Here is a 12,500-nt window from a genome sequence, read left to right on the forward strand (position 1 = left end):
CAGGAGAAAGAAATGAGGGAGTTGTGAGTTAACAAAGGAAATCTGTGGGGCAGGAGGAAAGGAGGGGAGCGTGAGTAACCGAGGTGGCACCCCCCATAATGCTGTGGGGCAGGAGGAGGAAATGAGGGGGCATGAAATCTGTGGGGCAGGAGAAATCTGTGGGGCACGGGAAATCTGTGGGGCAGGAGGAGGAAAGGAGGGGATTGTGAGTTCCCAGGGAAAATCTGTGGGGCAGGAGGAGGAAAGGAGGGAGTTGTGAGTTCCCAGGGAAAATCTGTGGGGCAGGAGGAAATGAAGGGTGTGTGAGTACCCAAGGGGGTGCCCCCATAATGCTGTGGGGAAGGAGAAGATAATGAGAGGGAAATCTGTGGGGCAGGAGGAGGAGGAAATGAGGGGGCTGTGAGTTAACACAGGAAATCTGTGGGGCAGGAGGAGGAAATGAGGGGGCAGTGAGTTCCCACGGGAAATCTGTGGGGCAGGAGAAAAGGAGGGAGGCGTGTTGCCAAGGGGGCGCCCCCCATAATGCTGTGGGGCAGGAGGAAGACATGAGGGGGTTGTGAGTTCCCACGGGAAATCTGTGGGGCAGGAGGGAAGGAGGGGGCGTGAGTACCCAAGGGGGTGCCCCCATAATGCTATGGGGCAGGAGGAGGAAAGGAGGAGGGCCCAACCCTGACCCCCAACCATGACACCTAACCCTGACCCCCAACCCTGACGCCCAACCATGACCCCCAACCCTGACCCCCAACCCCGACGCCCAACCCTGACACCTAACCCTGACCCCCAACCCCGACGCCCAACCCTGACACCTAACCCTGACCCCCAACCCTGACGCCCAACCATGACACCTAACTCTGACCCCCAACCCTGGCCCCCAACCCCGACGCCCAACTGTGACACCTAACCCTGACCCCCAACCCCGACCCCCAACCATGACCCCCAACCCTGACCCCCAACCCTGACGCCCAACCATGACACCTAACTCTGACCCCCAACCCTGACCCCCAACCCCGACGCCCAACCCCGACACCTAACCCTGACCCCTAACCCTGACCCCCAACCCCGACCCCCAACCCCGACGCCCATCCATGACACCTAACCCTGACCCCCAACCCAGACGCCCAACCCTGACCCCCAACCCTGACGCCCAACCCTGACCCCAACCCTGACCCCCAACCCTGACGCCCAACCCTGACCCCCAACCCTGACGCCCAACCATGACGCCCAACCATGACCCCCAACCCTGACCCCCAACCCTGACGCCCAACCATGACACCTAACTATGACCCCCAACCCCGACCCCCAACCCCGACCCCCCAGCTGACCTTCTTGGGCCTGGCCCCCCGGGGGATCTGCCGCAGGGCCAAGGCGAAGCCGGCCACGGGTTCGAGGAGCCCGTCCTTCTCCTCCTGCCATAGGAGGATCTTGCCGTCAGTCGAGGAGCTCAGGAGGCGGGGCTGCTTGTCGCCGGGGAGCCAGGTCACCTGATGGGGGGAAAGGGCGGGCGGCCATCTTTGATTTCCGATTCCGAAAATCAAAATCGTCGAAATCGAAATCATCAAAATCGAAATCATCGAAATCGTCAAAATCGAAATCATCAAAATCAAATTCGACCGGAAAATTAAACCACAATTAAACCCCCCAAAATTAAACTGAAATGAGCAAAGTGATTAAATAGAAAGGAAGCGAAAAACCGAACGAGAAAAGTTAAACTAAAAAGTTAAAGAAAACTAAACGGGAAAATGAAACGAAAACGGAACTAAAAAGTTAAAAGAAAATTAAACTAAAAAATGAAACGAAAATGGAAGTAAAAAATTAAACTGAAAAGTTAAAGAAAATTAAAGGGAAAAATTAAACGAAAATTAAACTAAAAAGTTAAACGGAAATTAAAGGGAAAAATTAAACGAAAATGGAACTAAAAAGTTAAAAGAAAATTAAACTAAAAAAATGAAACGAAAATGGAAGTAAAAAATTAAACTAAAAAGTTAAAGTAAAATTAAATGGAAAAATTAAACGAAAATTAAACTAAAAAGTTAAACTAAAATTAAATGGAAAAATTAAACGAAAATGGAACTAAAAAGTTAAAAGAAAATGGAACTAAAAAATGAAACGAAAATGGAACTAAAAAATTAAACTAAAAAGTTAAAGTAAAATTAAACGGAAAAATTAAATGGAAATTAAACTAAAAAGTTAAACAGAAATTAAAGGGAAAAATTGAACGAAAATGGAACTAAAAAGTTAAACGAAAATGGAACTAAAAAATTAAACTAAAAAGTTAAACTAAAATTAAACGGAAAAATTAAACGAAAATTAAACTAAAAAGTTAAACGAAAATGGAACTAAAAAATTAAACGAAAATGGAACTAAAAAATTAAACTAAAAAGTTAAACTAAAATTAAACGGAAAAATTAAACGAAAATTAAACTAAAAAGTTAAACGAAAATGGAACTAAAAAATTAAACAAAAATGGAACTAAAAAATTAAACTAAAAAGTTAAAGTAAAATTAAACGGAAAAATTAAACGAAAATGGAACTAAAAAGTTAAACGAAAATTAAACGGAAAAATTAAACGAAAATTAAACTAAAAAGTTAAAGTAAAATTAAACGGAAAAATTAAACGAAAATGGAACTAAAAAATTAAACGAAAATTAAACTGAAAAAAATAAACTAAAAGGAATGAATAAGTTGTTAAAATAAATCAAGCTTCTCTTCCCAGAAAGGGGCACATCCTTCACCGTATCACATGACAGGAAGTCAGAAAGGGGCACATCCTACCCTGGGTCACATGACCAGATCACAAAGGGACACTTCCTATCCCAGGTCACATGACCGGGACACATCCTTCCCTGGATCACATAACAGGAAGACAGAAAGGGGCACATCCTATGCTGAGTCACATGACAGGAAGACAGAAAGGGGCACATGACAGGAAGTCCGAAAGGGGCACATGACAGGAAGTCAGAAAGGGGCACATCCTATGCCAGGTCACATGACCGGGGCAAATCCTTCCCTGGATTACATGACAGGAAGTCAGAAAGGGACACATGACAGGAAGTCAGAAAGGGGCACATCCTATGCAGGGTCACATGACAGGAAGACAGGAAGGGCCACATCCTTCCCTGGATCACATGACAGGAAGTCAGAAAGGGACACATGACAGGAAGTCAGAAAGGGGCACATCCTATGCCAGGTCACATGACCGGGACAAAGCCTTCCCTGGATTACATGACAGGAAGTCAGAAAGGGACACATGACAGGAAGTCAGAAAGGGGCACATCCTACCCTGGGTCACATGACCAGACCACAAAGGGACACTTCCTATCCCAGGACACATGACCGGGACACATCCTTCCCTGGATCACATAACAGGAAGTCAGAAAGGGGCACTTCCTATGCTGAGTCACATGACAGGAAGACAGAAAGGGGCACATCCTATGCCAGGTCACATGACTGGGACACATCCTTCCCTGGATCACATAACAGGGAGTCAGAAAGGGACACATGACAGGAAGTCAGAAAGGGGCACATCCTATGCCAGGTCACATGACAGGAAGACAGGAAGGGCCACATCCTTCCCTGGATCACATGACAGGAAGTCAGAAAGGGACACATGACAGGAAGTCAGAAAGGGGCACATCCTATGCCAGGTCACATGACCGGGACAAAGCCTTCCCTGGATTACATGACAGGAAGTCAGGAAGGGACACATGACAGGAAGTCAGAAAGGGGCACATCCTATGCCAGGTCACATGACCGGGACAAAGCCTTCCCTGGATTACATGACAGGAAGTCAGAAAGGGACACATGACAGGAAGTAAGAAAGGGGCACATCCTACCCTGGGTCACATGACCAGACCACAAAGGGACACTTCCTATCCCAGGTCACATGACCGGGACACATCCTTCCCTGGATCACATAACAGGAAGTCAGAAAGGGGCACTTCCTATACTGAGTCACATGACCGGAAGACAGGAAGGGCCACATCCTTCCCTGGATCACATGACCAGAAGTCAGAAAGGAACACATCCTATGCTGGGTCACATGACAGGAAGTCAGACCCTTCACTGGGTCACATGATCGAGAGACAAAGGGACACGCCCTTCCCTGGATCACATGACAGGAAGTCAGAATGGGTCACATCCTATGCTGGGTCACATGACCGGGACAAAGCCTTCCCTGGATTACATGACAGGAAGTCAGAAAGGGACACATGACAGGAAGTCAGAAAGGGGCACATCCTATGCAGGGTCACATGACAGGAAGACAGGAAGGGCCACATCCTTCCCTGGATCACATGACAGGAAGTCAGAAAGGAACACATCCTATGCTGGGTCACATGACTGGGGCAAATCCTTCCCTGGATTACATGACAGGAAGTCAGAAAGGGACACATGACAGGAAGTCAGAAAGGAACACATCCTAGGCTGAGTCACGTGACCAAAAGAGGGACACTTCCTGTGCTAGGTCACACGACAGGAAGTCAGAACAGGGCCCGCCCTCCCCGGGTCACCTGACCCCTTTCCACCCACCTGCTACACGGGGTCCGTGTGCGAGTCGTCCTGTATCACATGACAGGAAGTCAGCAAGGGACACTTCCTTCCCTAGCTCACATGACAGGAAGTCAGACCGGGACCCACCCTCCCCCGGCTCACACGACAGGAAGTCAGACCGGGACCCGCCCTCCCCGGGTCACATGACCCCTTTCCACCTACCTGGTACACAGGGTCCATGTGCGAGTCGTCCTGTATCACATGACAGGAAGTCAGCAAGGGACACTTCCTTCCCTGGCTCACATGACAGGAAGTCAGACCGGGACCCGCCCTCCCCCGGCTCACACGACAGGAAGTCAGACCGGGACCCGCCCTCCCCGGGTCACCTGACCCCTTTCCACCCACCTGCTACACAGGATCCGTGTGCGAGTCGTCCTGTATCACGTGACAGGAAGTCAGCAAGGGACACTTCCTTCCCTGGCTCACATGACAGGAAGTCAGCAAGGGACACTTCTTTCCCTGGCTCACATGACAGGAAGTCAGACCGGGACCCGCCCTCCCCGGGTCACCTGACCCCTTTCCACCCACCTGCTACACGGGGTCTGTGTGCGAGTCGTCCTGTATCACATGACAGGAAGTCAGCAAGGGACACTTCCTTCCCTGGCTCACATGACAGGAAGTCAGACCGGGACCCGCCCTCCCCCGGCTCACACGACAGGAAGTCAGCAAGGGACCCGCCCTCCCCGGGTCACCTGACCCCTTTCCACCCACCTGCTACACGGGGTCCGTGTGCGAGTCGTCCTGTATCACATGACAGGAAGTCAGCAAGGGACACTTCCTTCCCCGGCTCACGTGACAGGAAGTCAGACCGGGACCCGCCCTCCCCCGGCTCACACGACAAGAAGTCAGCAAGGGACCCGCCCTCCCCGGGTCACCTGACCCCTTTCCACCCACCTGCTACACGGGATCCGTGTGCGAGTCGGCCTGTATCACGTGACAGGAAGTCAGCAAGGGACACTTCCTTCCCTGGCTCACATGACAGGAAGTCAGACCCGGACCCGCCCTCCCGGGTCACCTGACCCCTTTCCACCTACCTGGTAGACGGGGTCCGTGTGCGAGTCGTCCGTCATCCCGCTCCTCCAGATCAGTGGGTCTTCCGGCCGGCCGGTGTCCCAGACCAGGACTTCCCCACTGAACAGCCCCACTGCGAGGGGAGAGAGAAGCCGGATTGGCCGAGGGAGGCAAGACCCGCCCCTTCCTCCCGCTGGCTCCAATCGGGTGTGGGGAAGGCAGGGAGACGCCGGGTTGGCCAAGGGGATGCAGGGCCCGACCCCTAACCAGCCCCACAACAGGACTTCCCCACTGAACAGCCCCACTGCGAGGGGAGAGGAGACGTCCAAGGGGACAGAAGACCCGCCCCTTCCTCCCGCTGGAGCCAATCAGGTTGGGGCACTGGGGGGACGAGACGCCGGATTGGCCAAGGGAAGGAAGACCCGCCCCTTTCTTCCAGACCTAGACTTCCCCACTGAACAGCCCCACTGCGAGAGAGAGGCGCCCGATTGGCCGAGGGAGGGAAGACCCGCCCCTTCCTCTCGCTGGAGCCAATGGGGTTGGGGAGGGAGAGGCCGGATTGGCCGATGGGACGTAAGACCCGCCCCTTCCTCCCGCTCGAACCAATAGGGGTTGGGGAAGGCGGGGACGAGACACCGGGTTGGCCGATGGGATGGAAGACCCGCCCCTTCCTCCTGATAGAGCCAATAAGGGTTTTGGGGAAGGTGGGGGGACGTAAGGCCGATTGGCCGACGGGACGTAAGACCCGCCCCTTCCTCCCGCTCGAACCAATAGGGGTTGGGGAAGGGAGGGACGAGACACCGGATTGGCCGATGGATTCAAGACCCGCCCCTTCCTTCCGCTGGTGCCCATAGGGCTTTGGGGAAAGTGGGGGGACGTGTGACCAATTGGCTGACGAGATGTAAGACCCGCCCCTTCCTCCTGCTAGAGCCAATAGGGGTTGGGGAAGGTGGGGACGAGACGCCGGGTTGGCCGATGGGATGGAAGACCCGCCCCTTTCTCCGAGGGGTTGGCCGAGGGGACGCAAGGCCCGCCCCTTCCTCCCGCTTGAACCAAGAAGGGTTGGGGAAGGAACTTGGGGGGACAGGAGGCCGGATTGGCCAACGGGACGTAAGACCCGCCCCTTCCTCCCGCTAGAGCCAATAGGGGTTTGGGGAAGGTGGGAGGACAGGAGGCCGGATTGGCTGACAGGACGCAGGACCCGCCCCTTCCTCCCAATCGAGACAATCAGATTCGGGGAAAGGCCGGATTGGCCGACGGGATGGAAGACCCGCCCCTTCCTGCTGCTAGAGCTAATAGGGGTTGGGGAAGGTGGGGACAAGACACTGGGTTGGCCGATGGATTCAAGACCCGCCCCTTCCTCCCGCTAGAGCCAACAGGGGTTGGGGTAGGCGAGGACAAGACACCGGGTTGGCCGATGGGATGGAAGACCCGCCCCTTCCTCCCGCTTGAACCAATAGGGGTTGGGGAAGGCACGCCCCTTCCTCCCACTCGAGACAATCGGGTTCGGGGAGAGAAAGGCCGGATTGGCCGACGGGACGGAAGACCCGCCCCTTCCTGCCGCTAGAGCCAATAAGGATTGGGGTAGGCGGGGACGAGACGCCGGGTTGGCTGATGAGATAGAAGACCCGCCCCTTCCTCCCGCTAGAGCCAATAGGGGTTGGGGAAGGCGCGGGGGAGAGACGCCGGGTTGGCTGATGAGATGGAAGACCCGCCCCTTCCTCCTGCTAGAGCCATTAGGGGTTGGGGAAGGCGGGGGAACAGGAGGCCGGATTGGCCGACGGGGCGCAAGGCACGCCCCATCCTCCCACTCGAGACAATCGGGTTCGGGGAGAGAAAGGCCGGATTGGCCGACGGGATGGAAGACCCGCCCCTTCCTCCTGATAGAGCCAATAGGGGTTGGGGAAGGCGGGGGGGAAGAGACACCGGGTTGGCTGACGGGGTGCAAGACCCGCCCCTTCCTCCCACTTGAACCAATAGGGGTTGGGGAAGGCACTGGGGGGGACAGGAGGCCGGATTGGCCGACGGGGCGCAAGGCCCGCCCCTTCCTCCCACTCGAGACAATCGGGTTCGGGGAGAGAAAGGCCGGATTGGCCGAGGGGACGTAAGACCCACCCCTTCCTTCCGCTTGAACCATTAGGGGTTGGGGAAGGCACTGGGGGGGGACAGGAGGCCGGATTGGCCGACGGGATGCAAGACCCGCCCCTTCCTCCCACTCGAGACAATCGGGTTCGGGGAGAGAAAGGCCGGATTGGCCGAGGGGACGTAAGACCCGCCCCTTCCTCCCGCTAGAGCCAATAGGGGTTGGGATAGGCGGGGACAAGACACTGGGTTGGCCGATGGGATGGAAGACCCGCCCCTTCCTCCTGCTAGAGCCAATAGGGGTGTGGGGAAGGTGGGGGGACGTAAGACCGATTGGCCGACGGGATAGAAGACCCGCCCCTTCCTCCTGATAGAGCCAATAGGGGTTGGGGAAGGCAGGGGGGAAGAGACACCGGATCGGCCGATGGATGGAAGACCCGCCCCTTCCTCCCGCTTGAACCAATACGGGTTGGGGAAGGCGGGGGGGAGAGTCACCGGGTTGGCCGATGGATTCAAGACCCGCCCCTTCCTCCCGCTAGAGCCAATAGGGGTTGGGGTAGGCGGGGACAAGACACTGGGTTGGCCGATGGGATGGAAGACCCGCCCCTTCCTCCCGCTGGTGCCAATAGGGGTTTGGGGAAGGAACTGGGGGGAAGAGACGCCGGATTGGCCAATGGATGCAAGACCCGCCCCTTCCTTCCGCTGGAGCCAATAGGGGGTTTGGGGAAGGTGGGGGGACAGGAGGCCGGATTGGCCGACGGGACGTAATACCCGCCCCTTCCTCCTGCTAGAGCTAATAGGGGTTGTGGTAGGTGGGGTCGAGACACCGGGTTGGCCGATGGGATGGAAGACCCGCCCCTTTCTCCGAGGGGTTGGCCGAGGGGACGCAAGGCCCGCCCCTTCCTCCCGCTTGAACCAATAGGGGTTGGGGAAGGCACTGGGGGGGGACAGGAGGCCGGATTGGCCAACGGGGCGCAAGGCCCGCCCCTTCCTCCCACTCGAGACAATCGGGTTCGGGGAGAGAAAGGCCGGATTGGCCGACGGGACGTAAGACCCGCCCCTTCCTCCTGCTAGAGCCAATAGGGGTTGGGGAAGGCGGGGAGAAGACACTGGGTTGGCCGATGGGATGCAAGACCCGCCCCTTCCTCCCGCTCGAGCCAATAGGGGGTTTGGGGAAGGTGGGGGGACGAGACGCCGGATTGGCCGATGGGATGGAAGACCCGCCCTTTTCTCGGAGAATGGCTGAGAGGACGCAAGGCCCGCCCCTTCCTCCCGCTTAAACCAAGAGGGGTTGGGGAAGGCACTTGGGGGGACAGGAGGCCGGATTGGCCGACGGGACGTAAGACCCGCCCCTTCCTCCTGCTAGAGCCAATAGGGGTTGGGGTAGGCGGGGCCGAGACACCGGGTTGGCCGATGGGATGCAAGACCCGCCCCTTCCTCCCACTTGAACCAATAGGGGTTGGGGAAGGAACTGGGCGGACGAGACGCCGGATTGGCCAATGGATGCAAGACCCGCCCCTTCCTCCCACTCGAGACAATCGGGTCCGGGGAGAGAAAGGCTGGATTGGCCGACGGGACAGAAGACCCGCCCCTTCCTCCTGCTAGAGCCAATAGGGGTTGGGGAAGGCGGGGGGACAAGACGCCGGATTGGCCGACAGGACGGAAGACCCGCCCCTTCGTCCTGCTAGAGCCAATAGGGCTTTGGGGAAGGTGGGGGAACGTCAGACCGATTGGCCGACGGGACGTAAGACCCGCCCCTTCCTCCCGCTTGAACCAATAAGGGTTAGGGAAGGCACTTGGGGGGACAGGAGGCCGGATTGGCCGATGTGACGTAAGACCCGCCCCTTCCTCCTTATAGAGCCAATAGGGGTTGGGGAAGGCGGGGACGAGACGCCGGGTTGGCCGATGGGATGGAAGACCCGCCCCTTCCTCCCACTAGAGCCAATAGGGGTTTGGGGAAGGGGGGGACAGGAGGCCGGATTGGCCGACGGGACGTAAGACCCGCCCCTTCCTCCCACTCGAGATAATCGGGTTCGGGGAGAGAAAGGCCACATTGGCCAACGGGACGTAAGATCCGCCCCTTCCTGCTGCTAGAGCCAATAGGGGCTGTGGAAGGCGGGGACGAGACACCAGGTTGGCCGATGGGATGGAAGACCCGCCCCTTTCTCCGAGGGGTTGGCTGAGGCGACGCAAGGCCCGCCCCTTCCTCCCACTTGAACCAATAGCGGTTGGGGAAGGCACTGGGGGGGACAGGAGGCCGGATTGGCCGACCGGGCGCAAGGCCCGCCCCTTCCTCCCACTCGAGACAATGGGGTTCGGGGAGAGAGAGGCCGGATTGGCCGACGGGACGTAAGACCCGCCCCTTCTTCCTGCTAGAGCCAATAGGGGTTGGGGAAGGCGGGGATGAGACACCGGGTTGGCCGATGGATGCAAGACCCGCCCCTTCCTCCCGCTAGAGCCAATAGGGGGTTTGGAGAAGGTGGGGGGACGTAAGACCGATTGTCCGACGGGACGTAAGACCCGCCCCTTCCTCCCGCTTGAACCAATAGGGGGTTTGGGGAAGGTGGGGGGACGTAAGACCGATTGGCCGACGGGACGTAAGACCCGCCCCTTCCTCCCGCTCGAACCAATAGGGGTTGGGGAAGGCAGGGACCGGATTGGCCGAGAGACGCAAGGGCGGGCCTACCGGCGAGGACGGACGGGCGGCGTGGGTGGAAGGCCAGCCCCATGGCGGCGCTGGGGGCGTCCAGGACCAGATCGGGGCGCTGGGGGTCGGGGGCCCGGCGGTCGAGGTTCCAGGCGCAGACGTAGGATTTGTCGGCGCCCCAGTCGCCGTCGTCCAATCTGGGGGGAGAGAAAGGGGGAATATATTCGGGGTGAAATATCTCTGGGGGAAATATCTCTGGGGGAAATATCTTTGGGGTGAAATATCTCTGGGGAGAAAAATCTTTGGGGAAGATATCTTTGGGGGGAAATATCTCTGGGGAGAAAAATATTCGGGGAAGATATCTTTGGGGTGAAATATCTCTGGGGGAAATATCTTTGGGGGAAATATCTTTGGGGTGAAATATCTTTGGGGTGAGAAATCTTCGGGGAACATATCTTTGGGGTGAAATATCTCTGGGGAGAAAAATCTTTATGGGGGAAATATCTTTGGGGTGAAATATCTTTATGGGGAGATATCTTTGGGGGGAATATCTCTGGGGTGAAATACCTTTGGGGTGAAAAATCTTCGGGGAAGATATCTTTGGGGTGAAATATCTTTGGGGTGAGAAATCTTCGGGGAACATATCTTTGGGGTGAAATATCTCTGGGGAGAAAAATCTTCGGGGAAGATATCTTTGGGGGGAAATATCTCTGGGGAGAAAAATATTCGGGGAAGATATCTTTGGGGTGAAATATCTCTGGGGGAAATATCTTTGGGGGAAATATCTTTGGGGTGAAATATCTTTGGGGTGAGAAATCTTCGGGGAACATATCTTTGGGGTGAAATATCTCTGGGGAGAAAAATCTTTATGGGGGAAATATCTTTGGGGTGAAATATCTTTGGGGTGAGAAATCTTCGGGGAACATATCTTTGGGGTGAAATATCTCTGGGGAGAAAAATCTTCGGGGAAGATATCTTTGGGGTGAAATATCACTGAGGGGAAATATCTTTGGGGTGAAACATCTTTGGGGTGAAATATCTCTGGGGGAAATATCTTTGGGGTGAAATATCATTGGGGTGAAATATCTCTGGGGGAAATATCTTTGGGGTGAAATATCTCTGGGGAGAAAAATCTTCGGGGAACATATCTTTGGGGTGAAATATCTCTGGGGAGAAAAATCTTCGGGGAACATATCTTTGGGGTGAAATATCTCTAGGGGAAATATCTTTATGGGGAGATATCTTTGGGGAGAAAAATCTTCGGGGGAAATATCTCTGGGGAAAATATCTTTGGGGTGAAATATCTTTGGGGTGAAATATCTCTGGGGGAAATATCTCGGGGGTGAAATATCTCGGGGGAGAAAAATCTTCGGGGAAGATATCTTTGGGGTGAAATATCTCTGGGGGAAATATCTCTGGGGGAAATATCTTTGGGGTGAAATATCTCTGGGGGAAATATCTTTGGGGTGAAATATCTCTGGGGGAAATATCTCTGGGGTGAAATATCTTTGGGGTGAAAAATCTTCGGGGAAGGTATCTTTGGGGTGAAATATCTCTGGGGGAAATATCTTTATGGGGAGATATCTTTGGGGGGAATATCTCTGGGGTGAAAAATCTTCGGGGAACATATCTTTGGGGTGAAATATCTCTGGGGGAAATATCTTTGGGGTGAAATACCTTTGGGGTGAAATATCTCTGGGATGAGAAATCTTCGGGGAAGATATCTTTGGGGTGAAATATCTCTGGGGGAAATATCTTTGGGGTGAAATATCTTTGGGGAGAATAGTCTTCGGGGCGGAATATCTCTGGGGAGAAAAATCTTCGGAGGAAAATATATTGGGGGGGAAATATATATGGGGGAATTATCTCCGGGGGGAATATATTCGGGGTGAAATATCTCTGGGGTGAAAAATCTTCAGGGGAAATATCTTTGGGGTGAAATATCTCTGGGGGAAATATCTTTGGGGTGAAAAATCTTTGGGGGAAATATCTCCAGGGGGGAATATATTGGAGGGGAATATATTGGGGGGGGGGGGAAATATATGGGGAAAATATCTCCAGGGGGAATATATTCGGGGTGAAATATATGGGGGGGAAATATCTTTGGGGTGAAAAATCTTTGGGGGAAATATCTCCAGGGCGGAATATATTGGGGGGGAAATATATACGGGGAAAATATCTCCAGGGGGAATATATTTGGGGTGAAATATAT

General features: G+C 54.9%; 1 protein-coding gene across 1 annotated transcript in view; it reads right to left on the reverse strand.

Annotated features, from left to right (window-relative positions):
* Positions 1–12,500, reverse strand: part of DYNC2I2 (dynein 2 intermediate chain 2) — a 29,444-nt gene that overhangs the window by 7,254 nt on the left and 9,690 nt on the right. The window contains exons 4-6 of the mRNA XM_080989509.1: positions 10,328–10,485; positions 5,583–5,692; positions 1,323–1,481 (exon numbers count right to left, since the gene is read on the reverse strand). Coding sequence (XP_080845635.1) covers positions 1,323–1,481; positions 5,583–5,692; positions 10,328–10,485 — 427 coding nt within the window. The remainder of the gene's footprint in view (positions 1–1,322; positions 1,482–5,582; positions 5,693–10,327; positions 10,486–12,500) is intronic.

This window comes from Podarcis pityusensis (genome assembly GCF_964106645.2).
Source record: "Podarcis pityusensis genome assembly, chromosome: Z".
NCBI lineage: Eukaryota > Metazoa > Chordata > Lepidosauria > Squamata > Lacertidae > Podarcis > Podarcis pityusensis.